Source organism: Triturus cristatus, chromosome 5_1 (assembly GCF_964204655.1).
Source record: "Triturus cristatus chromosome 5_1, aTriCri1.1, whole genome shotgun sequence".
In the NCBI taxonomy this organism is placed as follows: domain Eukaryota; kingdom Metazoa; phylum Chordata; class Amphibia; order Caudata; family Salamandridae; genus Triturus; species Triturus cristatus.
Genome location: NC_140587.1, coordinates 426730331 through 426757121, shown reverse-complemented (window position 1 = coordinate 426757121; position 26791 = coordinate 426730331). Strand labels below are relative to the sequence as shown.

The 26791-nt window shown below is 46.8% G+C and overlaps 1 protein-coding gene across 1 annotated transcript in view; it reads left to right on the top strand.

Annotated features, from left to right (window-relative positions):
• The window catches only part of POP1 (POP1 ribonuclease P/MRP subunit), a 354117-nt gene that overhangs the window by 96770 nt on the left and 230556 nt on the right, over window positions 1-26791 (top strand). Inside the window, exon 10 of the mRNA XM_085605196.1 lies at window positions 17942-18053. Coding sequence (XP_085461322.1) covers window positions 17942-18053 — 112 coding nt within the window. The remainder of the gene's footprint in view (window positions 1-17941; window positions 18054-26791) is intronic.

The window sequence follows — 26791 nt, the reverse complement described above, 5'->3', positions numbered from 1 at the left end:
TCCGTAGGCCAGTCTGCTTGTTATGAGTGCGTGGGCTGACTGTCTTTCTGGGTTTGAAGGGGCTATCCTTTTGAAGGTCTTGCAATGGATGAGGAGGGTGCTGAAGCATGTGGAGGCAACAGCGTGGGAGTGGGGAGGGCGGTGGGCCACCAGTTGTTGTCCCATGCAGAGGGGGTGGGTCCTAGAACGAGGACTTCGATCTTCTCTGAGTTGAGCTTCAGGCAGCTGCTCATCCAGGATGCAACGTCTTTCATTCCTTCCTGGAAGCTGAGTCTGGTGGTGTAGGGATCCTTTGGGAGGGAGAGTATGAGCTGTGTGTCGTCGGCATAGGATACTATGCTGAGTCAATGCTGTCTGACGATAGTGGCGAGGGGGGCAATGTAGATGTTTAAGACTATGGGGCTGAGCGATGATCCTTGGTGTACTCTGCAGTTGATCCCTGTGGGTATGGGGCGGGAGCCTCATTCTTTGAGTTCTGCCAGTGAGGAAGGAGCAGAGCCAGTTGAGAGTGGTTCCCTGTTTGCCGGCGTCGTGGAGTCACGCAGTGAGAGTGTGGTGGGAGACTATGTTGAAGGCTACAGAGAGATCTAGTAGGATGAGGGCCGCGATGTGGCCTTGGTCGAGGAGAGTGCGGGTGTCGTCTGTGGCGGCGAGGAGGGCGGACTCTGTGCTGTGGTTGCTGCAGAATCCGGGTGAGAAGGGTCTAGGATGGAGTTCTCTTCAATGAAGTTTGTTAGCTGGACGTTGACGATCTTCTCCGTGACTTTGGCTGTAAAGGGGAGGCGAGAGATGGGTCGTTAGTTTTAGAGGTCTGTCGGGTCTGCGGAGGGCTTCTTGATGAGGGGCTTGACTTCTGCGCGTTTCCAGACGTCTGGAATGTGCCGGATTCACAGGTGGCATTGATGGTGCGTCGTAGCTCAGGTGCTATGGCGGTGCCGGCTCTGTGGAAGATGTGCGGCGGGCAGGGGTCCCTGTTGCACATAACCCCAGTACCTTCAGGCCATTCAATTGTTCCTCCAATTCAGAATGTATTCCGAACTTGCTCCAGATGCACTTGGACTTTCCCTGCCATCTGCAATACCACAACAGCTCAAAGAACTGAGACTGGCCATGGACCAGATTTTTGGTACCCTTTCTGAACCATCTAGAGCATCCTCAGGCCCTAAGGACCAAAGGTGGCCTACAGACTGCTGCTCAAGGCTAGCCCTCTCCTCGTGCTTTGCACCGCCGAATCCTGCCCCGGCACAACATCTTACGCCACCTTCTTAATCCTAGATGCCAGCACCCACATCACCTTCGCCAAAGCAGAGCCAATAGTTTTGTTGGACCCAGAGACTCTTCTTTCTCCTACCCCCCAGGCAAACGACACGTCTTTACTCCCATTTGGACCCTGAAACATCCGAACAGTTTGACCATGATAATGCTGATGATGACAATGTAAAATATCCTAGCTTTCTTAACAAAGTTTCAATTCTATTAAGGACACAAGGCGAGGATTATACTCTACTTTCATCACTTTATTCCACAGCAGCCATCAGACGTAAAAAGGAGTCTCTCCCATGAACCAGAGCGAAAAGGAAATAGAAAAATCTTTAACCAAGCAGAGTTTCTGTCCGTACATATAGTCATTGTTTTTGTCTATTCCCCCTCTTTCTGTGAGCGACAGTTGTCCTTTGGTCCGTGCATCTCTTCCTTGCTTGGAGTTCTCAGTTCCTATGATGGGGAAAACAAGTATTATCAATCGAATCAGACTATAAACGATTCTTCAGCTTATTAGAAGTTAACAAAAAATCTTATATTCAACTTGACAAAACATTAATCCCAGGTTATTCTCACTTTGACTGAAAGATTGAAAAAATGAATACTTACACCACACATCTGTTAGTGTCCTTATGAGTGCCTCTTTCAGGTAGCTCCTTATGCGGGTCATTCTCTGAACCCTCAAAGCCTGGGATGGAAGCTATCCCATTTATCTTCGGAAGGTATAATCCTTGCCTCTGTGCCCTTAGTGGAATTTTTGCTTTCCATTACGAAAGCAAAGAAATTGTACTTTCTATATCCGAACCTGAGTTGAGGAGTATGCTTGTTCAAAGCTTGTTTATCACCAGGGTTGCCATATTTGCAGCTGGTTTAAAATAAAACCTTTTAAATACAAAATCTGAAGACCAATCTGCAGCATTCAAGATGTCCGCCAATCTTTCCCCCAGTAAAAAAAGCTCCGGAAGCCAGTGCTTCTCACGTAGAATGTGCCAAAAAAAGTACGTATCCATACCGGCTTCCTGCATGATACCTCTAACTCATCTGGCTGTAGTAGGGAAAGATACAACCTTGGTTTACATATTGAAATTAGGAGTTGTCTCCCCTGCTGGGCGAAGTTCTTCAGTCATGGCCTCGTAGGCTTTAATACATCGGACCACACATAGTTTTGTCATCTAGTCAAAAGGAAGGAATATGATAGGAAATTGCTTTGGAATTACACTTCGTTCGTCTAGAGTTATGAAAAGATATCCTATCTGGGGTAAATACTCGAACTGTAAAATCTAACACTCTAACATCCGAGACACTTCTACAGGAGATCGGGCACAGGAGTGCGGACCATTTACTTGATAGTTCCTTTCTGGTAAGTTATTTGTTGGATTGCCAAGAGAGGAAAAGCTTGAACTTTACTCGCATCCTAATGTGATGAGTACCTGGGTTCTGGGGTAAGCGATAACCAAATCCCCCCCCCCCCCCCCCCCCCATCATTTTCCTAACTAAAGGATGATCCCCTACTGAGCAACCTTCTCTTGTGGACATACCCCCAAATCTGGCACCGCTGTCAGTTTTGCTGGTATTGGACTCTGATATCCGGACAGGAACAGAATACTGCTCTCCCATTCCAAGCCTCCAAGTGGGCTAACCACACAGCATCTTTTCCTTGAACTCCTGTGTCAGGAGAACCATTTCCAAATAAGTCTAGCCTTTGCACAGATGGCACGCTTCAGCCGTTGGAGTGCCCTGTAATGCAGGGGAACTAAAGTATGCAAAACGGTGATGGATGGAATGCTTGAATTTATCTCGGCCACTGGAAATTACTGGGGCAGCATCTCAATCCATTGTTATTTTGCACACCATGTCATCTCAGTTTGGACCCAGCTATATGCAAATCAGTCTTGACCGTGAGCCACTCAAAACAGTCCAGCCCGTACTGCCAAGCCAGGTCCGTCCTGAACTGGAGCACAAGCAACCAAGGACCGGCTTCACCCTAATTATGTGCTCATCAGCTGGGTACAGCTTGTTTCCAGTGACATTGTGCACAAGACCCATGTCTGGGCATACCCATCCCACTTAGGGCGGCACACTAAAGTATACACAAAAACAATGAGTTGCTTGTGTTCAGGTTCAGGGAGGACCTGGCTTGGCTGTTCAGGCTGGACTGGTTCCATTGGAGCAGGGTCCAAACTGAGGTGACATGGTGTGCAAAATAACGGTAGATTGGGATGCGACCGGAGTAATAATCGGTGTCTGAGATTAATTCAAGCATTCCATCCATTACGTTTTGGTATACTGTAATGCAGGGGGAGTGGAAACATACTCTGGATCCGATCTTTGATAATTTTCCCGATCTAAACTTAAAGGAGCCTCAAGTGACCCTTTGGTTGGACCATTATGCAGTTTCTTTTAGTATCACAGGTTTATGGATACCTCCAAGCAACTTAAAGGGCCGAGGGCCCAGAAGCAGGAAATGGAATTCAATGAATTCCGCAACCTTCATTAGGGCTCTGAGCCGTGACTTACCCCAGCTAGACAATAATGTTAACACGGGTAACTGCCAAATTGAAAAACGGATTACGTCTGCAGTGGAGGAAGCTGTACCATGGTCATCAAGGAACCCAAACCCGAGAGCTAAGCAATCGGCCCCCTGGTTCACAGACCAACTTCAAGCAGTAAAAAAAGCATGTAAACGCTTGGAGCGGATATGGAGAAGAGACTACAATCCGATCAGTAGAATCACCTACAAAGAAGAACTCAAACAAATCATGCTCTAATTAGAAAAACCAGATGTGATTTCTATGCAAGCAAAATAGAAACTGCCATTAATTCCTCAAAGGAACTCTACTCTATTTTGAAATCATTGTCCTCTTTAGATTGCCCCAGAGAACCCCTTGACTGCGTCTGCAGAGAACTGCAACTTGTTGCGCACTATTTTGCATCAAAAGTGGCCACAATCTATGAATCACTTCCCCTGGAGGCTAAAATCCCTTGGAGTCTTGAGGCTTAACCAATGGACTCGGACAACATCCGCTGCCTTAAAGAATTTACAGTCCCCGACAACGCCAGCTTAATACAAATGTTTAACTTGATTATTCCATCTGTACAAAAACTACTTGCCCTCCCTTTTTTAATTCTGGTGAGGTTTCATTAAAATGGAAACAACCCACTGTCATAGCCCTACCAAAAAAGCCTTCTAGTGATCCTCTTGGATGATTTACGTCCGATCTCATTACACCTGACAATTGACAAACTAGCCAAGAAGTATTTAACAATCAACCTACTGATTTTATCATCATGAATGATCTTTATCATTCAACCCTAAGGCAATGCACCGATGCAGGTCAGACGGCCGCACTAGTCCTTTTGAGTGTGGCATTTGACACGGTTTCTCACTATCTCCTTGTTCAAAGACTCAGCAACTGCGGGATCGTAGGCCCAGCACTCCGCTGGATATGCTCATATCTACACGAACGGAGTTTCCAGGTTTCCCCAAAACCTTTCTTTTCTGAAAACGTGCCTTTAGCACAAGGTGTGCCTCAGGGCTACATTTTAAGCCCAACCTTATTTAATCTCTACATGGGCCCACTGGCAGAGCTTGTGGAACGTTACAAGGTGACTATAGTGTCAAATGCGGATGACACGCAACTTAGTCACATGCTCTCAAGACTCTGAAGCCACAGCCACCCCCTTCTCTGCCTCCTCGAAGAGCTAGCAAAATTGATGGCCAATCATTGCCTCCAGCTTAATGGCAATAAGACAGAGGTACTGATTGTAGGAAAGGCCCCACCTATATGGTCATCAGCATGGTGGCCCAATGCATTAGGTCATGTCCCCACGCCCAGATATACAACAAAAATCTTGGGATTTGGTTTGATTCAAATCTCTCCTTTGATAATCATATCAGAGTAGTTGCTGGAAAGTGCTTCAGCATTCTTAAAATGCTAAGGAAATTGATTGATTGATCTCCTGCCGATACCTGCCAGAAAGACCATTGTTCATGCTCTGGTCACAGCACATTTGGACTACTGGAATGTCATTTATTTAGGTGCCGTATTCAGAACGCTGCAGCTCGTCTGGTTTTAGGGCTTCCCAATAGATCGTCTGCCTCAAAAGCTCTGGCCAATTTACATTGGCTTCCAGTGGAAAATAGTTATTTTTAAGGTAATGTGTTACTGCCACAACATTTGGTGGAACAAGGGACCCAGCTACCTGAGCGCGCTCATTATACCTTACTTCCCTTCTCGTACTTTGCGATCATGTGGAACCCTGCAGGCCAGAATCCCCAGAGTCTACAGGGCTAGAATGGGCACTCGCTTGTTCAGCTACCTGGCTGCAAAAACATGGAATTCTCTTCCGCTTTCCCTGAAGGCTTGGCCTACTGAACGAGCCTTCCGCAAAGATTTGAGAACATGGCCTTTCAGGCCCCTCTCTTAATCCATCTACCTTTACCTAGTTCGGCTCGGCTTCCGTTTGTTTTGTTTCAGCGCGGGGACACACTGTTTGGTGTAACCATGCGCTCTACAAATGACGATGATGATGATGTGGGAAGGCACAACGCACCACCCCTAATTCGATTTCACACATGTTTCCCTTTCAGGCTTTGAGGGGCAGGTTGGCTAATTCTAAACAGAATCCTGTCTGATTGCCTGCAAGGAAGAGAGAGGTGTTAAATGAAAAGGAGAGGAGGGCCTCTCTTAAGGCATATCAACAGAAATATAAGCAAATATATGATGAGAAATTCAGTCAAATATAAAAAGTGGAATGTAGGTAATCTTGTGATGAAGAAACCAAAGTGGAAGGGCTTAACAAGGTTCATGGGCCCTTTTGCCATTGTCGCCATAAAGAAAAATGTGTTGACGTTGGATACTGGTGGTACATGGAGCATGTCTGGAATTGTGAAATATTCCAAAGTACACCTCTGTCTGCTGACCTTCATGATGAGATGTAGGATGGGTGTTCCTCTAACCCGCAGATACCCAGTTCGACGAGGTTCAGAAATGTTTGTGTGTCTTAATTATGTTCTTTATTAATACTTTTCCTGTTAACAATATTTTTTTTACAGAGTCTACATCTCACTTGAATGCAACTGTACTACCTAACACTATGTATTGCATTAATTCTCTTTTTGCATAATATTCTGATAATTATGAGGCTCCAAAAATATTTAAACTCCCCAAGTTATTTGAGAATCCACAGGTGTGCCCTGAAATAAAGAGCCTGAGTGCCTTCATCCTTCTTCGAAAACTGTCATGCACGTGAATTCCTTTGTCTGTGCAGCAGTCCAACTGTAAAGTGTTTCCTTGCTACATTTTGTATATAAACAGGTTAATTGGTTTTACATAGCTTCAATAAAAGAGCACAATTCACACTGACCATCAGTGTGAGTATGCGTATTAGTAGTTCTACTTAACTTAGTAGATCTTGCAGACCCAGTCCATCGTATTTTATCCTAGATCCTGACCTGTTTCCACGGACAGCCTCTAGGTGCAGAGGTGGGCTCCTCGAGCTTGGTGCACCTGTCCATTCTGACGCACCACTTGTGGAGAGTGGGCAGGGATGTGGATCTCCGCTTGTGATCAATGTTTCTTTTGGTCATGATGGTTGCCATCCCAATCAGACAATTATCCCCACGGCTGCCCCCCGCCCCCCTCATTGAACTCAAAGTAATGCCTGCTTTGGCAAGAGGTTAATGGGAGATCCCAGCACCTGGGTGAGAGGGTTCATGATTTGTTGCTAGTAGGAAGCGAATGGTGGGCTGACCAGACCAGGTGGTAAAAGTCCAAGTCAGGGCATGGACAACGGGGGCATTTGGTTCTAGGGACCTGCCCTGCATACCATAGTCATTGTGAGAGGAGGTATGTAGATAATTTAGTGTATGAGCTTGAGGATATTGTGTTTCATAGGGGGAGGGGGGCACATGCGCCAGGGTCCAGTCAGTGTCATCTAAGCATCCTATCTATTTGTCCCATTTCTGCTTCCAGGATCGGAACCCATCAGGTGTGTGGAGGACTAGTTTCTGATAGATTTGGGCGATACTCCCTTTCTCCAATTTTCCCATCGGCAGATTGGCTTTAAGTGAGGTTGTACTCGGAAAGTCCCACCAGCAGGAGCTTGTATGGGTTTAGGACATGGCGAAGTTTGTGAAATTGAGTCTGAGGGAGAACTGTGTTTTTAAGCCTTGGAATGAGGGTATCTCCTTGCCAGAAATCATCTAAATTTGTGATACCAATCGTGTCCCACTTGAAGCCAGTGGTCTGTGCTGTATGTGCGAGTCGCTGATCCTGCCACGGGGAGGTTTGCTGTGACAAAGTTTTCCTCCGGCTCCTCGTAATGTTTCCTGACCGCACACAAGCACTACCTTGGTGACATGTGAGACACTGTCTGGGAGTGGGAGTAGGAGTCCCCTCAGCTTATGTAGGCCCAGGAATGAGTACAGCTCTGCAAGCTGGGTCGTCTCACCCTCCTGTTAACAAGTTGTTAATAGCTAGAGGGTGTGCTGCTCTATAATAGAGTTTGAGGTCTGCCAGTTCTATACCACCATCGCAGACCTTCTTTCTAAATTTGTCCTGTGCTATACTGGTCTGGCAGTTGGACCACAAGGAGTAGATTGTTGATGACAGATCCTGAAACAAACTGTTCGAAATAAGGAGTGGGAAGTTTAGGAAAAATGTACAAGTAGTAGGGTAGAATCATAATTTTAAATAATGCTTCTTTTCCTAACGCTGTAGGTCTGCTCATGTGGTCTTCATGAGCGGAGTTTAAGGTTCCAGGTAAGTTCTGGGTTGCTAGATATATGGATTTCTTGTAGGGGATTTCCATTGATGGTCATAACGACTCAATAGTCCCGCCCATGTGCGAAGACCCCGGAGCACTTTTTCATAATATGGTTTTAATCTTCTTAAGTGTAGATTTTCGCCTTTCTGCAAGAAGGCCTGAAGAGTCACTTAAAAAGGAAAAGGATTAGCAGCCTATAGGAATAGGCTGCAATTGCCCAATTCTTCATCTTGTACTTAAAAAAGAGGCAGGAGGAAGTATATGTGTGTGTAATTTCATGATTTTGTAAGAAAACGGCATCCATCTTTCACAAACCCTTTTTTGATAGACATGAAGGAGAGCAGGACAGTGTAGCGGCGTAGGCTGTCATTATATGAGTTAGATATAGAGTCTTTCTTTAAGAACCCAGGGACCACCACAGTGGCTTAACAAAACTCGAGGCGGCCCCCTTGCAAAGTACATGGAGGGCCCCACTTCCGACTCACTCAGGAGCTCCCAGGTCAGCATACTTTGCTGAGGGGGCCCCCGGAGCTCGGGCCTTTGTTACGCCCCTGGATCACCAGTATCCCATCATGCTCAGCAGGTGTCAGTTGCTTCAATTTTTTTCCGGCTGCTGCTGACCGGACCCTGGAGCATTGAGCTCTGGCAATTTTGGTGCTTTTTTCCCCACAAAATTTCCAAGTAAATCCTATTTCACTCGACGTTTTTGGTCCCTCCCTGTCTTTTTCTGTGTTTTTGCCTGACAGGAAAAAATGCCTTCTCTCTTTGACAAATCCCCAGCCTGTTGGAGAAAAGAGCCTAAAACAAACCCTCATGAGGTTTGTATTTGCCTCCCTGAGAGTCCTGTTCTTGAGTCTTGTCACCATCTGCAGGAGCTTCTCAAGACTCGCCATGAAGGACAGGGACAACATTTTCCTCCATGGTATTGAGGAGCAAAGAAGACAGACACAGTCTGAAGGTTGGACCTCAGGGCCGAGTAGAAGGTGAGTCCTCTATTGGGGCTCTATCTGGAGGCTCTATCTGGAGGGCGTGCCAGGAAGAAAACTGCAGAAAAGAGCCATCAGTCCCCGTTGACGTTGAGAGGGTTGATGTCGAGGAGAGGTATGGCACCTACATGTTCGCCATCAATACAAGGTGCTCATCACCATCTTCCAGGCATTCCCGCCATTGTCACTACCTATGACTGTCTCGGTCTAGACATCATACCACAGATATATTTTCCACTTCTACCGGACGATACTACAACACTTTTAGATTTCCCACCTCCACGCATATCACTGATGGATGATATCACCACATTCTAAGAGGTCTTGGTGAGGGGAGTTGCAAAACTCAATATTGCTGTGTCTGCTCTTACACCTACAATATCAGTAATATTTGACACTTCAACACTGGCCAGCATCAAGGCCATTGCTGCCACTAGTGCCAGGTCTCCTATAACCAGCTATGGACCTTTTCCTAGCTCCAGCCTCAGTTAAACCAGCTCCATCAAGGCTTCAAAAGAAATATCACCCTCTGGAACAAGATCCTGCCTTTTTCCGTGCTGACCCATCTCCAGACTCCATTATTGTGGTAGCAGCAAAAAAGCACCATGCCGCTACTCACACTTCTACAGTGCCTCCCGATCAGGAGTCGAAAGTTAGACGTGGTGGGTCGTAAAGTTTACAGCACTGCAGCAACCTCAATTAAAGCAGCTAGTGAAACTGCACACCTCAGCAGGCATGACAGGGCACTGTGGGAATCCATGTAGCAGTTTGTGGAACATCTCCCTAGAGATAAATGGTAAGACTTCATGGAAATCCTAAATGAAGGATTATTGGTTTCCAACCAAATCATTAGTGCTGCTGCAGACTCTTTTCTTTTAGAGTACTGCCACTGCATCGCTCTGAGACATTCTTGGCTCAGTTTCACATCCCTCAAGCCAGAATCTCAGCAAAGGATATTGAATCTCCCATTCTACGGTACTACCCTCTTCGGAAGCCACACTGATGATGAGATGGCACAAATGAAAGCAGAAATGGATACTTTCAAGGCAGTCAGCTGAGAGAGACTCCGAGATCAAAGAAAATCTTTCAGGCCCTACCAACGCTATTTCTATTCTCAGAGGTATCGGGGGTGCCAACAACAGCACCAGCACCAATGACCTTATCAGCCATACCAACGGAAGCAGACTAGGGGAAGATCCACCCAGCAGCCTGCTCAAGGAGGCAAACAACCATCAGGATTAAACCACTGAATTACTACTCCCACTCCCCCTCCCCCACCCGCCCCCTTCTGTCTGGCGTGGGGGGAAGCATTTTTGTTATCTGGTAGAGTGGCAAAACATAACACAGGATGCCTGGGTTCTGAATATTGTACAAAATGGATATTTTCTCAGATTTACCAATTCTCCACCCTCCATACCTCTGAAACGGTCCAGTTTCCAACTCCTGTTGCTACAATCCGTTAATAACATCCTCTTACAAAAGCTCCCATTCCGTATGAATGATGAGGGACACTCATTTATTCCGGAAACTTTCTGGGGAAGAAGACAGGAGATTTCAGGTTCTTACTCTACCTCAAAACGGCCAAAAGATGGATTTGGCGAGAAAAGTTCCGGATGCTGGCATTACATCCAATCTATCCCCAATTACTTCAGGGGATTGGCTCTTTCGTCGACCTTCAAGATGCATACTTTCATATTCCAATCACCAGAAAGCATTGAAAGTTCTTGAGGTTCATAGTGGGGCAGGACCATTATAAGTACCAATTACTTCCATTTGGTTTGAAGTCGGGACCCAGAACATTCTCCAAGGGCATGCCAGTAGTTGCTGCCCATTACAAGAAGCATCGAACTTTCGTCTACCCATACTTAATGGCTAATCGAGGCGTCAACTTTGCAGGTTGCCCAGCTTCATTACAACTGAACTTGAAATCTCCTCCAAAAGGTTAGGGCTTTATGTCATCCTCAGCAAATCAACACCTATGCCAGTTCAAAGCTTACAGTATCTGAGAGCCTCCACCGATGTAATACAGTCTAGAGTGGGTACTCTTATCCTTTAAAAGTGTTCTCTCAAGAAAGCCTCTCATCCAACGGTGAGAACAGTATCCTCTCTTCTCGGCTCGATGGCCTCCTGCATCTTCCTCACACCGAATGCCCATCACCACATGCGACCTCTGTAGGAATGTCTTGAGGACCAGTGGAACCAACTGGCAATTGGGAAGGCAGGATTAAACTATCCCTTCATGTGCAGATGTCCCTGAAATGCTGGTGCTAACCATCCAACCTGCTTCGATTTATGCCATATCATCAGAAGGTTCCTCCTCAAACAATACTGATGGATGCATCACTACTGGGATGAGGAGCCCACGTGGATCATCTCAAAATTCAGGGCAAGTGGCCACAGCAGAGAGAGATATAATATCAATCTCCTCTAACTACGTGCAGTCCATCTGGCACTGAAGGTGTTTTGCCGATTGTTCGGATCCCAGTCCCTCCTTGTTCAGACGGACAATACAACCACCATGTACTACCTCAACAAACTGGGAGGAACGAGCTCCAGGACCTTGTCACACGAGGCCCAAACTATCTGGAAATGGCTCGTTGTCAAGGACCTTACAATCACGGCAACTCACCTTCCAGGTGTCCAAAATGCTCAGGCAGAATCTCTTTGCAGAGTTCTGCAAGAAAACCACAAGTGGGTCTTACACGACTACCTCTTACAAAACATCTTTCAACTGTGGGGCACTCCAGCCATGAACTTGTTCACCACTGCAGAAAACAAAAAACGCCGAAACTTTGTATTGAGTTACTTCCAGCCAGGAATACTGGAGAATTCCCCATGGATCGACTCATCCAGCAAATTCGTCTGCACCTTTCCGCCGATTCCCCTGATCCCATCAGTCCTCCTCAAGCTGTCCCACACGAGAGCCAAGATGATTCTAATCGCTCCAAAGTGGCCACGGTTATGGTGGTTCGCGGATCTTCTTTACCGGTCAGAGCATCCATATCTCAAGCTGCCATGCAGACCAGACCTGCTGACGAAGTTCGGAGGCCACTTGGTCCACCCCAATCTCTCCTACTTGAAATTGGATGCATGGCTCTTGAGCTAGTGCAGTACGGACACTTGAATCTGGCACAAGACTGCATGGACATCTTCAAAGAGGCTGAGCGGCCTTCAACCCGTTCCGCATATGCCTTCAAATGGAAGAGATTTTGCATGTGGCGTTCCTCTAAAACGTGGATCCTACAACTTGCCAGGGAGATGTAATACTTCCATACTTACCACATTTGTCAAAATCTAGCTTGCAATTCCCTTCTGTAAAGGTTCACTTGACGGCTCCTCCTACCTACAGAAAATGTCCTTCACAAACTTTTTTTCCCCCTCAAAATGCTCGTTATCAAGGATTTTCTGGAAGGGTTGAAGAATATTTTCCCTCCTATTTGGGGTCTTTCATCTCCCTGGGAATTCCCAGTAGTCCTTTCACAGCTTATGCAGGACCGTTTTGAACCCATACCCAAGGCATCTCTACAACATCTGTCATGGAAAACTCTTTCCTTGTGGTGATCTCGTCAGCCTGCAGTTTTTCCGAAATCCAACCGTAATGCTCTCGAACCATACAGTTTTTCACCCTAGCAAAGTGGTTATGAGAACTCACCCGAAATTCCTCCCTAAGGTTAGTTCAAATTTCCATGTTAATCAGACCATAACATTACCAACATTCTTTCAGAATCCCTCTACTTCAGCTAAAAGATCCGTTCATTCTCCAGATGCGAGAAGAGTCTTGAGGGTTTTATCTTGATAAGACACGTGACATACGTAGATCGAACCAATTGTTTATCAACTATGGTCCGGTCCGTATGGGATTAGCCACTATAAGCAATCTACTTCCTGATCGATTGTTTACTGTATTCTATTTTGTTGTCAAAAAGCTAACAAGACACACTCAACTAAACCTAAAGTGCACTCCACTAGAGTTTAAGCGGCAACTGCTGCTTTGAGGAATATCCCTATACCAGATATTTGCAAAGCAGCCACTTGGAGATCTAGTTATACATTTACCAAGTACTATTGTCTAGACTCTGTTGCTGCAGCAGTGCTCTCAAGTAGGACAGGTAAGTACAAGATGAAGAATTGGGCCATAGTAGCCTATTGCTGAGGGCTGCATATTTTTTTTATCCTTAAGTGATTCTGCAGGCACTCCTGAAGAAAAGCGAAAATCGACCCTGAAGAAGAGAGATTATGAAAAAGTTTCTGTGCTACCTGCAGCATGGGCGAGACTATTTCAGTGCTTAGGACTATATTGGAAACTCCGCTACGAGAGAACAGGAGTTACAGGTGAGAAACTTCTCCATCCCTGGGCATTTGAAACATGTAAGTTGAATGGGTATGGGAGTGAGGCATGTCGCTGCCGAAACTTCTTCGCGAATCAATACCAGCAATGACTTGCTCTGGTTGACCAGGAGGCCCGAAGCCTCTTCATATAAATCTAGGATTTCAACATATTGGGTGCCCGGTGACTGTGGGTGAGAGTGGAAATGTAGATTGTCATCCGCTTAGAGAGCGATGCGGTCTTTGGTGCCATCTGTCCAACGCTATCTGGATACCCTGGCATCGCATCGCCACAGCCGGGCCACGAGTTTAATCGCGAGGGCAAAAAGGATTCGGCATCCTGGTTTGGTTCCTCAGTTGATGTGTTCATGTCTGGGGCTCAGATTATAGAAGCCCAGTATATCTACATTGCTTGGGATCCAGTCTCATTTTCTCAGTACACTTGAGAGGAAGGACAAATCTATCAAGGCAAAGGCTTTTTCAAAGTTGGGAGAAGGATGACCAGGGGGGCCCTCCAGTTAACCCATCAGAGCCATGGCTACATGTAGGCGATGAATACAGTGGTGTGTACCCTGGCCCGGCATAAAGCTGCATTGGTCCGTGTGGGCCAGCTTGGACTTCATTGGGTGGAACCTGTTGGCTAGGAGCTTGGCAAATATCTTAACTTCAGTGTTAATCAGGTAGATGGGCCTATAGAAGGCACATCGATTGGGGAAGAGAGTGGTGGCCCATTTTAGGGATGACCATGATGGTGGCCATATCTATCTCCGGGGAGAAGCGCCCTCTCTCCAATGCCTGTGTGTGTAGATTGAATAGGTAGGGAGAAAGCAGATCTGCCTATTTGCAATAGTACTCTATCTGGAACCCGTCCGGGCCCAGTATCTTACTCCAGTTCAGTCTCTATCTTTTCTTCAACCTCCTCCACCATAATTGGGTCCTCAAGGGCAGCGAGGTCCATCCAGGAGAGTGTTGCGAGTTGAAGGTCGTAGTGTATGGTGTTGTGCAGCTCACAGATTGGGTGCATTTTATGTGGCAAAGACCCCTGTTACCTCTGGTAAGCTACTTGTTTGGGTACCAGTTAAATCTAATATCTCAGGAACAATCTGGGAGGTGACATCCCTGGTGGCCAGCCAGTATAGCTTCTACCCCGACTCGTCACCGTGTTCATATACGTTTTGCGTCCATGCTCTCCAACATTGTCAGGCCTCCTCCATGGCTGTCTGCCAGAGTCTTTTTCGCTAGGGTCAGTTGTCTGCCTATGATTTCTGTCCGTTGTCTGATGTAGCGTTTTTCTAGCTCTAAGATGTTTAAGAGCCATCATGTCCCGAGACTTCTCCAGCTTTTTAATCTGGGTGAATCCATTGGCAGTTTCTCTAATGGTAGCTTTGCTCACTGCCCACAGTACACCTGGCAGCTTTACCATGCCTTAATTTTGTGTAAAGTGATTTTCTATTGCTGCGAAGAGGAATTCTCATGTCTCGTCTCTCAGATACCATACGTTGAGATGCCATATGGACCTCAACAACCCCCACTATTGCCCAGGTTGTTATCATTTGTGAATGGTCTCAAATGCCTCAGGGGCGAAAGTTGACTTGGGTTATATGCAACATGTCAGTTGCCGGGAGCAGTATGAGGTCCATGAGGACTGGCATGTGGGCTGCAGATGTGTGGGTGTACTCCTCAGCCCGAGGATTCTAGGTCCTTTAGCCGTCATGTAGACCATGAAAGTCCATCAAGTCTCTTGGATTCTTTGCCCCAGTCAGGCTGCCAGTCTTTGGGTGGGAGGGTGGCTTTGGGGAGGATGTCATATCCTGTTGTGTCTGTCAGAGTTTGGGGCAGCATTTAAGTTCCCTCCCAAAATGGAGTTCAGAGATGGGTGTCATCAGAGCGTCTAGTTTTGTAGACTGCAAGTAGGGTGGCACATATACATTCAAGGAGCCCCTCTAACCACTCAAATCTACCCATTGGATCTGTTATTGTGCATGTCACCGTCATGGGAAGAGTTCTCTGCAGGAGCACCTCCATTCCTCCGGAGCCACGGGTTAACTCTTGGTAGCTCTTTTGATCTTATCATAGCCGAATCTCCTCCAGAAGGGGCAGTGGGAGCTCATCAGGTAAGTTTCTTGGAGCATAAGGACTGAGGGTTGGAATTGTTTGGCGTATCTGAGTACTGCTGTCCGCTTAATGCGGTCCAGGAGCCGTTCACGTTCTATGACATGACATAAGATTTTGCCATATTTGGAAGTGGTAGCGTACGTAAGGGCTAACCCTGAATGAGTTCACCTTTGCATGTAGAGGGATGGGTCCCTCTGAACCTGGGAAGGGTTTTCTGTAAATCCACTCAGGTTGGTGTTGGCTTCTTGCTTATAAGTGTGATTGTTGTCGACAACAATAAATAAATGCACCCCCCCCAATCTTCACAACGCCCCCTGCCCCCACCTCTCAAGAAGCATCTGTCACCTGTAACCTTCCCTCAGCCAGAACGTGTTGAACAGTTTTACATGCATGAGAGGTGGACCTCCTCCTTTGGCTCGGATCTTCTGAGTATGCAACCTTTACTGAACTTGTGGTACCCTCCATCCTCCCATCTGCTCCATGTTCGGCACAGCTCCTTAGGGTACTCCAAGTACATCGGCTTAATGCATTTTTTAATTTTTTTATTAATATTGTGTTTTGGTATACTGCAAAAGTTCTCTAAATGTGTCAAGTGTGTAGGTGATGTGAGCTTAAGGAGAGAATGCTTTGTAGTGCAGATAGAACAAAGAAAAAATAATGAAAACCGCAAAAATAAAATGCCATAATCTCTGGTAAGTGCCAAATATTTTTGGGGAGAAAAACTCAAGTTAGCTTGGGAGAAATACAGCAACATTTTCTTTTAAGCAAACCAAAACACAGGGAAAAAAACACTAATCGTATTTCAACTAGTTGCAGACATCAAAATAGCAATTCCAACATCCATAGGCAGTATCAACTTTCAGTCCTACTCTGTATGCTGTTAACAAAGAAATAGGAATGCAGCATTCAACAATAGTACTGGTGCCTTGAAGACAAACGATAGTATAGCAGTTCATTAACAAACAGTTGAGGCAAATGGGACAAGTGTGTTTCTGATGCATTCACAATAGAAAATGGAATGTATTACATTTATAACTATCCCATATCAAATTCTGTTTTTCAAATACTCCTGATTCACGCTACCCATTCTTCTACATTTGCTTCTTTCTCCTTTATTAGTATGTAATTGTAAATAACCGCATGCAGAGCACAGAAATAGCAGCGGGAATGGTCATCCTGTCTGGTCTAAACCAGTTTCAAATCTCACATGTATGGGATGCCATAGTGTGGAGCAAATAATAAAAGTTACCTCTCGATGTTTGTATAACCCAAGACAGCTGCATCATGTGTCAATCGCACCCTGTTGCAGTTTCCCCACGTGATGTGATTTGTATTTTCAAGCACAATTTTACATGACTGCAGAGAGCAAAGGCCAGTAGCAATCGGGGGCGGGGGGGGGGGGGGTTTGCCATCCTGTCCAAGCAGGAAAGTCTTATGGGGAGTGCATAATTGACAAGAGGAACAGCTTCCCCTTCTAGAGCGACCTCTTCTTCCTACTATATTTCTGAGATGGGTGACGAAGCACCATGGAGTTGACTGAAAACAGATTCTCAGAGTTTGATTGCATCTCCTTTGATCGAAATAAGTGGGAGATGCAGCATTGGAATGGGGAGAGACTGCACTCCTCCTAAAAGGATTCTTGCTATAGGATTGTGATTCCTAAGCACTTATCTGTTCATGAGGGCTGCCTTCCAAAATGATGCATGCTCGGGGATCAGTATTTTGTTGCTGTCACACAGCAGGTATTTATTTTATTGGGGCATTGTGCAAGTTCAGTGGGTTGCCATACACCCCATATCGGCATGTTGATCACATTGTCCAAACTACATGTGTCAAAAGTAGTTTAATTCTATACTTGGGCCTTTTGCAGCCTGTGCTTTTGCAGATGTGCAGGTGAGCAGTTGGAACCTGATTGCTGCAGTTAAACCATAATCATGGCCTTGTGCTTTACTGTCATTGAACGATCATGTGTCGCTTTTTACTTTATCTTCATATGAGTTGGTGTCATTTATGTGTATGTTACAACTGTGAGGTGCCTATTTCATTCTCCAGTTGTGCCTCTACTATCTTGTTACTTTCCTGGGCAACAGCAATATGCCCTCAAGCGTTCTCCAGATCATGGAGAAAAGAATGGCTGCCATATGACTCTGATGTATAGAGACATTTTCCTTCCTTTTGATATGGGGTTAGAGGCTGTTTGGAATAGGGGCCTTCTCTCTTCCCGGGAGTAGCACCTCGATTAGAAAATTCATGCCATGCTAGAGCAGGAATCTTTTCACATATGTTGGGTAATCCAAACCATGTCCCTGAACCTTTTGGCATATTTCACATTTCGGGAATATGTTTGCACATTTTGGGTGTCACAGTTTATGCATGTGACGAACACTGATTGGGGACATGATGAAGGGCCGTGGGGAATATGAAGGCACTTCTGAAAATATACCACAGCACTCTCAGGTAAACTTTAATTTTGTTGATTGTTTCAGGAGCTGCAAACTTCGGAAGCGGATCCTCATGCTTGGTGGACAGAGTATTGTAAGGATTCCGACAACGTGTCTCTTCATAATCGGCAAGCAACAGCTTTTCAGCTGTTACACGGTATGGGCTATGAACTTGCGTTCAAATGGAATGTGTGATAATATTATCCCTGATGTAGCTTTCAGTAAAGATGGCGGTTATTGATTAGGCTTTATAATCAAAGTACACCTATATAGTGTAATTCTAAATGGAAGTATATTTAGCATGCTCTGTGTATTTTGCTAGACACCAATAGTTGTAGGGGAAGATTTTACTCTGGGTTTTTGAACCTTCACCAGTTTGTAAACACCACTCTGTAATGTTACTGCAGATCAAAATTTAAAGTGGATGTTCTGTGCCTTTCAAGAGCCTTGACTAAAATAACATGGGTAAAGTTAGTTAGTATTTTTTACTGAAATAAGTTTTTGTTTGGTTTTTTGTTTCTGTTGCTGTGGAAGCGTTGTCGGACCAGTGGCCAAAGTTGGTCACAGTGGATGATTCACGAAGGGATAAATATTATTGTCCAAGTCTGCCCAAGCATGAGTAATTTGCACTACATATGTGCAGCCTATGCTTAGGCAGTGCAAAGGACGGGCAACGCAAATGACGTTTACACCCATAAACTAAGAACCCAACAAAAATGTTTTCAGAGATGTTGGGGAAAAAAATATTCTTCCTGCTATTTCCATTCTCTTTTCAAGATCAAATGTAGGGAGAAATCTGCCCAATTGACAACCAGTACAACCAGAATGCATTTAGTAAAGGAATTAGTTTTTTGTAATACATGCTATTTTGTGTTTAATAGGACTGTTCCTGAAAAGTACATAAAATACTGTAATGAGGCTGGCTCATTGACAATATGAGCATGGCATGTTTTGCACAATTTGTAATTTTTCATGGGTGACATACATAATAGCCTATTGTAGTCTGTGAGATGTACACATGGTGCACAATGAAGCTTGCATAATAAAATATGCATTGATGGACAAGATGGGCTTTTGCAGTTTAAATCCATGGAGTTTGGTTTGCTTTGCTTCTAGTCACCAATATTATATTGTAATCTTCTGTTGACAGCAAGGAAAGCCATTTTGAACCGTTTATCAATCTGCATGAGAAAGCAATATTCAATATTTTCCCAACATATAATTTGGCTATCAACATTGCTTTTAGCACAAATTCATCATCCACCAATGCCATGCCTGTAACATTCTGTCAAACCTGGTGTGCCAAATACCTGAAGGTGTAGCAAGCCTGTTTCATAGAGTATTTATTTGCATTATAAACCAAATAAAATTCCTTTCTTCCAGATCTAATTCTGTGACTGTACTTGTTCCCCTTTAACTCGTGATCTGAACTATTAATGTATTTTCAAAGTCTAAACGAGGTCTGGGCACCATGACTGAAGTTTTTCTACATATCTGTAGGTTGGGAGTAGTGCCATGGTCTTTAAATTGGGCGTTTTTGTCATTTTATGCCCTGACAGTAGTGGTGGCTCGTTGGAATGTTCGCGAACAACTAGCATGTAAGGTTTGGTGTTTTCAGTTCTCGGACAGTGAGGGCGGGTCTGCCCAATAGCACAGCCTGCTATGTACTTGAGGACTATACCTTTTGCAATGATCTGCTTGAGGCCTCCTCAGTCCTTTCTAAGTAAAGTGCCTCCAAATATTTGTGCAGATGGATGGTCACAAGGTATGTAATCTGTTTCCCAAAAGAAAATCAGTCCAAACCCTGCAATGCCGCCCCCATTGTAAACCGAAGATTAGGGTCAAAAAGACCTGGGCACATTATGCCATAGCACAGGCAAAATTACAGAGACATAGCAGAAACAGATTATCTGATAAGGAGGGACCCAATACACTTGAGGGCACTGAGGTCCAGAAGCAACATATCCAGGAGTCCTATATCAAGGACATAGCTCATATAGACCTAGCGTTAACCAACACAGTACTGAAAGAACTTCTCTTAACACCAGAATAGCCTAAGCAAACTATGCTTCAGAAAAGAAAGCCTTCGAGCCGAAAACTACAGACTCCAGGAAAGTAAAAGCTACCATCTTGATGTCAAAACACCAGTGAGTGAAAGACTGAAGGACTCTACACCCTGATCAAAAATTAAGTTACTGATATTGTGAATAAGGTTCAACCACCCGGCTCTGTATTGATAGAGGATTGACACTGAAGGGACTCTAAGGCCAAGCAGTCTGAAGCCTAGGGTACACAAGACCCATAAAATGGTTGCTGTCAAAAGAGGAGCACTCTGCAGAAATGCAGGAGCAAGGCAGAAATGGCAGATAGTCTTCAGAAGTAGTAATTCCAAGCTTTATTGGCCTCTTACGAGAGCTTATGTAACATTGAGCATAAAAAGCCATGGTAGAGAATCGACTGACACCGGACTCACAAGGTCAAGAAGTAGTCTCAAAATACACTGAGAGGACATGCATGACTTGCAACATGAGGTAACAAATGACTTAGACAGTGATATTTTGCATTAGAGACACCTGCAATGAGACAAAATTGTGTCGCTCAAGCAACAATTACCTGAACACTTCAAAAGAGGTCAAGGACTCATTGCAGAGAGTAAATTCTCCAACACGTGTTAGATTATCCCTGGGTTCTGTGGATACAGCCAGTAAGCAACTGTGTATGGACATGGTACTCCATAGGCATGTATGACTCCATCTCATCCTTCAAATCGGAGGTGCAAACATCAATCATTAACCCATTTAATGGACAATATCTGTTAAAGGATAATGTAAACTAAGCATATGAAAAACTGAAAAAGCCATCAGACAAGGCTTGGGCCAAGGGAATCCTTGCAATCAAAGGGGACACTTTTTGGAAAGTAGCTTTTATTCCCAGAAGAGGGAACTGGGGCACTAGACCCTTCATCACTCAAACACTCAGTATAGATCCAAAGCACATACCAAGCGATTTCTCAGTAGCAGCAAAGCTCACCTACACACCACTTCTTTAAAGGTAGAGGGAGAGGTCAGTCCACTAGAGGAAATACAAAAACAAGGCAACTGTATCAGGCCACCCCTTGTACATGTGACACCAACATGGGGCAGAATGAAAATTTGCCTAGCTCTAGTTCTCTAATTCTATTGAGGACACAGAGGCGAAAATTATGCTTTTCCTTCTTCGCTTTAATGTAACTCCAAAAACACAGCAGCCATTAAAACACAACTACATTTCACATGAACACCAGGGAAACAAACAGCAAAAACTTCGGAGTCCTTTCATAATGTCCTTGACCAGGCTCCCATAACCTCCTTTCTCTCTTCCTGTTCCTCCTCTTTCTGCGCGCAAATCACACCATCCTTTTCCATCATGCGTCCTGTTTCGACCCATCATTTCCTGCAAAGACATTGTGCGTCAGTAACGGGGAAAAAACCCGCTTGTCCAGTGACCAGAATCCGTTCAGATAACTACCTTAACCTAATGAATCAATCGCAGACAACTTCATAGAACATCCAATCAAAGAAAACAGACTACTTGCTCCCTTACGGACAGGTCTGCATCCCTCCTGGTTGCTGGGTGGGTAATCCTGGCCTCCGTGTCCTTAATAGAATTGAAATTTACCTTCACTAGAGCTAAGCAAATTTTAATTCTATGTCAGGACCAGAGACGAGGATAATGATCCTTCAGAGCTTACATACCACCACCTGGGCTACATTCGACATTAAAATAAAACCTTTCAAATGTGGAGTCCGAAGCCCAGTCTGCTGCACTCATGAGGTCCTCCAGTAGTGCACCTAAGGTAAATGCTTTTGAGGCCATTGCCCCCATTGCTGAATGCGCCCCGAAGGCCTTTGTGTCGATACCCGCCTCCTTCATTACCCATCTAACCCAGCGGGCTATCGTGGGAGAAGAACTGCTTTCTGAGTGCTATCAGGAGTTGACGTTCGCCCGGCGGGCAGACTTCCTCTGTTATCTCTTCATAGGCCGTTAGACATTTCACCACACAGAGCTTAGGGGAATCGAATAAGGCTGGATAAGAGATCGTGCTGGTATTCAACTTGGTATGCCTACTTATCGTAAAGGTCACTCTGTCAGGAGAAAACTCTAGCCATTCTATCCAAGGTACGCACGTCTGAAACCCTTCTGCACGATATGAGGCATAGTAGCATTGCCAGCTTCGCTGAAATCTCTTTCCGGGACAGAAACCGGTTTGGTTGCCACGACCAAAATAGCTTCAAGACCAAATTGACATCCCAGTGTGTAGTATACCGCGGTTCTGGAGGGAGAGACAAATGGATCCCCTTTAGTAACCTACAGACAAAGGGATGTTCGCCCACTGGGGCACTCTCCACTGGGGAATGCCCTGTTGAGATGGCGGACCGTATGGCATTTATGGACCGGTTTGCCAATGCCTCTTCCGCCAGACTTGCAAGGAAATTGAGGACATTAATTATATCCGAACCCACGGAATCCACTTCCCTTCGCAAACACCAACATACCCATCTTGTCCATGAGGAACGATAACGCTTTGTCATGCTGTCTGCCCAGGCTCTGGACAGCAGTAACTCAGCGTGGCTCAAAAGGCCTGGGAGTCTCCACCTCTGCTTGTAATCCGCCACGCCATGAGGTGTAACAAGCCTTCTTCCACCAGATGGTGTGGCTCGTTGTCCGGATTAGTCATAGTGCGGGGAAAGTGGGGGAGTCTGATTGGAGAAGCCCAAGAAAGTTCCGGAAGAACCGAAACACACATGCGACCTCCAAAGCAGCATTATCAACACCACGCTCGCCCTCTGCCTGTGAACCAGGGCAGCCACCCACGTTATCATCGAGAACAGGAGAAAGGTGTAACCCCTCTCTCGGCTCCAGTCCTGGAGGAAAGCCTCTGTCACCTCCACCAGTGGGATGGCCTCCAGCTGAAGAACCGTGGCAACTGGTTATCGATGCGGCAAGCAAAGAGATCGATCGAAAAAGGACCCCATCTGTTGGACAGCAGCCAGAAAACTTGACGGTCCAGCTTCCAAATGCTGGTGTCCCGCAGGTGCCGGGAGTGCCAATCCGCCACCTGATAGTCTCGACCGTGGATGTATTCCTCCATTACTGACACCTGTTTGTCCAGGTAGAAATTCCAGAACCGTGAATGACCCTACCAGGAGGTCCAGGCAATTTATGTGTAGGTGGTGCTCTTGAGGAGACCAACTTCTGCAGGTTGAAAAATCCCCACACAGGGCTCCCCGCCTGACCTGCTGGTGTCCGACTGTATCACCAATTTGGGATCAGAACCCACGATAGCTCTCCCGTTTCAGGCCTCCATGTGAGCGAGCAACCACTCCAACTCCTCTTACCTCGTCCGTCAGCGGAACCACTTGCGCGTAGGTGAGGTCCCTCCTTAAATGGTGGGCTTTCAGGTGCTGCAAGGCACGATAGTGCAGCGGGCTGGGGAAAATCGCCTGCATCGAGGAGAGCAGGCCCACCAGGCGTGCGATATGCCTCAGCGATGTATGCTGTTTGGCCAAAGTTTGGCAACTCCCGTGACTTATCTTCGCGACCTTCCGAGAGGGAAGACTCAAAGAAGAAGAGTTGGAATCTATGACGAAACCTAGAAAGACCGCTTTCTGCGTCCGGGTAAGGAGCGACTTCTGCTCGTTTATTATGAACCCTAGTCCCTGCAACAGGTCAACCGCCGACTGAAGATGCGCCCTCAGCCTCGAGGGACACTGTGCTAGGATGAGTATATTGTCCAAATAGATGATAAGCCGAATCCCCTGAGCCCGCAGGAACTCCACTGCTGGTTTGAGGACCTTGGTGAAGCACTAAGAGGCTGATGAGAGGCCGAAAGGCAGAGTTTGAAACTCATAGGCCTGACCACTCCAGAGAAATTGGAGGAAGCGACGGTGAGGGGGAAAGATCGGGACCGTCGGGTACGCATCCTTCGGGTCCAGGCGCACTATCCAATCGGATGGTAGCAGCACGTCCCTGAGGAGATTGATACCCTCCATATTGAAGTAGTGATATACGAGCCACTCGTTGAAATCCCTGAGGTTGAGCACCGTCCTCTGGCCCCCATCGGCCTTGTCGACCAAGAAGAGGTTGCTGAGAAATCCCTCGGGTGTATCACTGTTCGACAGATGGCATGGCTGTTTGAAGCAGAGCCGACACCTCTTCCTCTATCATAGCCATGTCGGGGCGGAAAAAGAAATAGGGCGGGCGTACTGATGGGCGGGGGGAACCGTAAACTCTATTTGGAACCCCTGGACCTTCTGCAAAACCCATGCGTCCGCTGTAATGGTCGCCGGGACCTGGAGTAACAAAGCCAACCAACCCCCCACCCTTAGCTGCGCCGAGCGTTATTGGGATATCGCTCGGCGTTCGAATTGCTGTTGTTGCCGTCCTTGCATCCTCCGCGGCCTTTGAAGCATTGTCCTCTTGTTGGGTTAAAGTTGTTGAAGTGTGGGTTAGCCTGATACTGCCCGCGCCCAGAGCCTTGTCCCTTTGCCTGGGAGGGGGGGGGGGGGGGGGGGGAGAAGAGAAGCGGCCAGTCGAGTGGCCCCCTGCTACGACCACCTCTGGGGAAAACCCCGCTTAATATTGGTCTGTGCCTTGTCCAGCGACGTAAACGTCCCCACAAACTTACCCAATTCTTTAACAAATGGGCTGCTGAAAAATCCCCCCCCTGCGCAACCGCTCCAGCCTCCGAGGAGGCCAGGTCCCCCCATTTGGGGTCCATCTTGATCAACAAGGAGCGGCGACGCTCTGACAGGGCGTAGTTCACATTCCCCATAAAGCACATGGCGTGCTGTGCCCAACCAGAGAGGACTTCGGGAGCAGTAAGAGAACCAGACACCTTGGCCGCCTCGGTCATGTCCAAATTTTTGGTCATTGGGCCAATAGCATCCAGAAGCTTATCCTGGAAGCCCGCCAGGAACTGTCAATTCTCTTCTTAGGGTCCTTGACGAACTTTGCCAGGAACGTGGCCTGGTCTCTTCAGTTACTGCCCTTCTTGCGATAACTGAAGAGACCAGGAAGATTCTGGACCAAGGAGGCGGTGCAGCCATTATCCTCCTGGACCTAAGTGCCGCATTCGACACTGTAAATCACGATATACTAATACACCGACTTGCCAACCTGGGAGTCTCAGGGAACGCCATCAAATGGTTTAAATCATTCCTGGCAGACCGCTCCTTCCAAGTCTTCGAGGGCGAAACCACCTCCCCTAGCATGCCACTCAGTTGCGGTGTGCCTCAGGGCTCTTCCTGAGCCCTACGTTATTTAACATTTATATGAGCCCCCTAGCTGAGATTGTCCGTCCTTTCGGCGTAAAAATCATCACTTATGCCGACGACACTCAGCTAGTGGTGGCCCTCAATCAGTCTAACGCCACCACCAACAACCTGAGTGGTTTTCTGGAGGAGGTGGTCAAATGGATGACTCTCCTGTTTAAAGCTGAGCGGGGGCAAAACTGAGCTTATGCTCTTGGGCAACACCTCCAACATTGCTATGGACCCACTGTGGCCCACCTGCCTCGGTCCTGCCCCAACACCAAAGGGCACAATTAAAAGCTTGGGCATCTGGCTGGATAGCGCCCTTAACTTCAACCACCAAGCAGCCAAACTTGCAGCGACCTGCTACGGTTTGCTGAGGCTGCTTCGGAAAATCCTTCCTCTACTTCCATTCCAGGCGAGACGGATCATGGATCAAGGTCTTATTCTGTCGCGCTTGGACTTCGGGAACGCCCTTTATTTAGGGTCCCCTCAGTCGACTCTGCGCAAGCTTCAGGTCGTCCAAAACTGCGCAGCGCGCACACTCCTTCAGATTCCCCGTCGGCTTCCCATCAGTCCGGGCCTGGAAAAACTCCACTGGCTACCAGTTCAGGAGAAAATTGAATTTAAGGCCCTTTGCATTGCTCACAGAGCCGTCTGGAAGACTGGCCATGTCTTTAACCAATCATTGATTACCCCCTACCGCCCTAACAGACAACTCAGATCAGCTTCCTCTCTCCTCGCCATAGTACCCAGGATAAAAAGAACCAGATGTGGTGGCCGCTCTTTTGCCTACAACGCGGCCAGGCTCTGGAACTCCCTCCCACTCCATCTGCGCTCCGAGTCTAATTTGCTCCCATTCCGCAAGCTCTTCAACTCTCCTTTTTAATAAATCTGGATAGCTCTCTGCTGTATCCTTGCACGTGTGGTCTGCAGCGCTAGGACGCCTAAGGCTAGCTATCGCGCTTAACAAATGGTCTTTTCATTTCATCTATATCTGGTGAGTGTGACCTTCCCTTGTAATGTGGGACGCTGACATTCTGCCCTCAGCCGGCTGCGGGCTTCATTCTCTAGTGGTTTTCTGCGACGGGCTGCCACGTACTTGGCTACCTTTTTCAGCCTGGGCACGCTCAGCCGACCTCGGATGGACAATGTCCGGGTCCAGCATATCAGAAATGCCCTCCTGGGGTGGCTCTTGGTGGCCCGTTGGCTGCCAAGATATAGAGGAACCTGCTTCCTCATCAGACTACTCCAGGGAGTCCCCTTCCTGATGCCGAGATGAATCTGGGCGGGGAGGATTCGTCTCGGGGGTGGGAAGGCCCTGCATGGCTTCTGGTGGGGATGTCTTGGCCAGGAAAGCCGCTTTAAGACGTGCAACCGCATCCTTGTCCACCCCCTCCACACGCTTCTTCTTGGGGGGGGGGGGGGAAGCCCTCTCCCGCATCCTCCTGAGGGACCTTCCCCGGGTCAGGGGCTGGGACAGAACTAGAACCAGACTATGCAATCTTTGCACACTCCGGCGCTGTTTTCTCTGACAATCTCAGGGCATTTACTGCCCTGCATATGGAGGTGTCCATGGCCTCCCATTGGAGGTAGGCCAGGG